At 38.8% G+C, this 3519-nt stretch overlaps 1 protein-coding gene across 1 annotated transcript; it reads right to left on the reverse strand.

Annotated features, from left to right (window-relative positions):
• Positions 1–256: 256 nt before the first annotated feature.
• On the reverse strand, positions 257–2932 carry LOC136216571 (uncharacterized). Its single transcript, XM_066003113.1, has one exon. The coding sequence runs from the start codon at positions 2823–2825 to the stop codon at positions 501–503; it is 2325 nt and encodes a 774-aa protein (XP_065859185.1). The 5' UTR covers positions 2826–2932; the 3' UTR covers positions 257–500.
• Between the last annotated feature and the right edge of the window lie 587 nt (positions 2933–3519).

Here is a 3519-nt window from a genome sequence, read left to right on the forward strand (position 1 = left end):
AGACTATTAGTAAGAACTTGCAAAAACGACTTGTCGTTTGGTTGGGAGGGATAACGTGTTAGTAACTTAACTCGTAATAAGTAATCCAATCCCTGCAACGACGGTTTTCCTATCTACCTGCCTAGTAAAAGATTCGAGTAGAGTTGCAAATGAGACGGGGTAGGGTGAAACTGCTTCTCCCATCCTCGTCTTCGTCTAGATAGAGATCTCCGTTCTCGTTTATGAAATAGGGAAAAAATTCGATTAGACTCAAGTGTAAGTAAAAAATTCGTAACGAAAAACTCGTGCATAGCACAAATGCACGCAAAGAATCCACACCGGTTGTCAATTATATAAACGAATCCGTCAATTTTAGACGTAAAAAACGGAAATAAATGTATGGTCTTATATAGCTGAATCAGAAACATAACTGGATTATGTTTTCTATCTACAGAAGTAGATATGGAACACAAAGCTCAATCAGAAACATAACTAAATTTCAACTCTATCTTGTTTACGTTTCATCGTAAATACTTACTGCTCATCCGGATAACCTTCGATCTTTCCATAGATGCCACTTTCTGCAGTCTGATCTGCTCCCGGAACTTCGCTATAAACTCAGCAGCTTTCTTATCAACTTCATTAGGGTCATGTCCTGAATCGCTCGCAGAAAGAGGCGGAGGAGCTTTGTGATGTAGCCTCACTCGAACATTGTCGATCTCAGGCTCTGATTCGTGTTCCGACTCCACAGTTACATTCTCGAGAGCTTCCTTCTTTTCTCGCATCTGGTGTTCTGCAAATGTTGGCTTTGGTACCTTATAATTAGACTCAACATTCTTCTTTTTCGTTGCATCGATTGCTTTGGCAACATCGAATCCTTTTCCAACATTGTCATCCGTGTTAGTTTTACTCGTATCGCCAGTCCTTTTCGTCTCTGGAGTGTATGCACCACTTCTAATAGTCCTAACAGATTTTCCCCTTGATGAAGACCTAACAAAGTTAGTAGATTTCTTATCCGGTTTTGAAGAACACTGCTGCCCGTCTTCCCTTCTCTTATGACTCGGATTCTTCGAATCATCTTTCGCTCGTTTCTGAGTATTCTTCTGAAACAAAGAGCCACTACTGCTGTACCTCCTCAAATGAAATGCATTCAATGGTGCCTCTCGTTTTGGTGATTCGGTAGCAAGAGGAGACAATGTTGCTTCCGTTTCCTTCATTTTCACCGGTTCTTCTGTCCCCGAATTCAGCGAATCAGAACAAGAAGAGCTTGAAGGAGAGAGCTGGTCCGGCGAAGTAGACACTGAACTAGTCTGTGAAGAGAAAGAGGCATTCGACTTCAAAGAATGCGACTTAAAAGACTCGAATTGAGCTTCATCAACCGAACGAGGCCTAAAATGCGAACGGTTTGATAGAGGAACTACTCTCTCCCTCAGTTCAGGCCTATCAGATCTAGGAAGCCATGGATTCAACTTCTCATCCGAATTCACCGGACCCTGATCACCAAAGTTCTCCTCCTCGTCCTGCTCGATACTCTTTGGAGAACCATTTGAAGAACCCCTCAAGCTTGAATCAGACAAACCACCATTACTAAATTGATGAGAACTATTCGATTTTCGAAAATGTGAACGATTCGATTGAGGAACTACTCTCTCCCTCAGTTCAGGCCTACTAGATCTAGGAAGCCATTGATTCTGTGAAGGTAAGAACACATTCCCATTCAATTTCTGATCCGAATTCACCGGACCCTGATCACCAAAGTTCTCCTCCTCCTCCTCCTCCTCTGCCCCCTCCTCGTCCTGCTCGATACTCTTTGGAGAACAATTTGAAGAACCCATCAAGCTTGAATCAGACAAACCCCCATTACTAAATTGATGAGAACTATTCGATTTTCGAAAATGTGAACGGTTCGATTGAGGAACTACTCTCTCCCTCAGTTCAGTCCTACTAGATCCAGGAAGCCATGGATTCTGTGAAGGTAAGAACACATTTTCATTCAATTTCTGATCCGAATTCACCGGACCCTGATCACCAAAGTTCTCCTCCTCCTCCTCCTCCTCCTCTATACTCTTTGGGGAACAATTTGAGGAACCCATCAAGCTTGAATCAGACAAACTTCCATTACTAAACTGATGAGAACTATCCGAGTTTCGAATCCTCGAATTCAAACTCCTAACCGGCAACCCTAACGGTTGAAAACCACCCACATTTGGAGGTTTCCCCCAATGTTCACTTGCATAGTTTGCCTGAGATACTACAACTACTGATTCTGATTCACCATGGAAACACTGAGAATTCCAAGCTTGAACTACATTGTTCTCATCTTGCTCAAAAGAAATCTCAGAATTCGGAAAACCCCCAATTTTAACCTGTTCATCATTATCAACAGAAACCCTAGACCTAGACCTAGACCTAGATTCCTCTTTATAAATCTGAGAATTCCAACTCAAATAAGCGTTTTTCTCATCAGACCCAGACTGAATTTCAGACCCATCTTCAAAAATTGGGGAAACATGAAAAATCCTAGACACAAAAGACGATTGAGAATCATCATTCGAGTGAGTCATCTCAAATTCCAAATCTGAATTCCTTCGACTAAACAAGCCATAACACACAGCGAGACCAATAAACAGCAAATGAACAAGCTCCCAAAACTTATTCAGTAACGTATGGTTGAAAATTTCAGGGGTTTGAGAAGGGAACAAAGGAATAGCAATAATAAAGACGAGAAAGACGATAGACTTACAGAGAATGTGCGATACCTGAGAACTAAAATGGGATTTTGACGGGTTTAATCGAGCCTCCTTAGGTAAAAATGGAGGTTTTGTGTAAGATCTCGAATCCGCCATTGAAGAAGATGATAGAGCTTTCGATAATCTGAAATGGGAGATTGGAAGAGGAAGAAAGGAAGACTTTGAAGACAAGGAAAGAGAGAGAAAGGAAAGTGATTGTCTGAAGGAAGCAGAGAGAGAAATTCAAAAGGGGCAGTAAATTATGACCGTTATGGTAAAAGACAAAAAGGTCCTTTAACTTTTGTTTAGGTGCATTGGTAATATGAGGTTAATATGGGAATAGAAAAGGTTTAATTGTAATTTTCGAATTATGAATTTTATTATTTACCCATTGTTTTGTCATATGTAAGGAAAATTCCAAAATTTTAATTCCATATATTGGGCATATATTATAACAGTTGTACTCTATAATTTCCAAAGCTTGAATTATTGACATAAGGTAAAAAAACATATCCTAATTATTGAGAGATAAGAGCCATTTTTTGTTGGAAAAATATATAATGTAGTATTTTGGTGGGGTTATTTTTGTCAACTTAAGATTTATAAATACAACAGATAAAGAACGAATGAAAAATTAAAACTCAAACTCAAAGACAACCATTTAAAATTAATTACATTCAATTAATTAATTAATTAATTACATTTAATTTTTGAAATGTTGGAATTAATTACATTCAATTGATAAATTAATTACAATTTAATTATATTCGATTGAACGTTTGGAACGGTTGGATTAATAACATTCAATTGA

The sequence above is a fragment of the Euphorbia lathyris genome, chromosome 2, assembly GCF_963576675.1.
Source record: "Euphorbia lathyris chromosome 2, ddEupLath1.1, whole genome shotgun sequence".
NCBI lineage: Eukaryota > Viridiplantae > Streptophyta > Magnoliopsida > Malpighiales > Euphorbiaceae > Euphorbia > Euphorbia lathyris.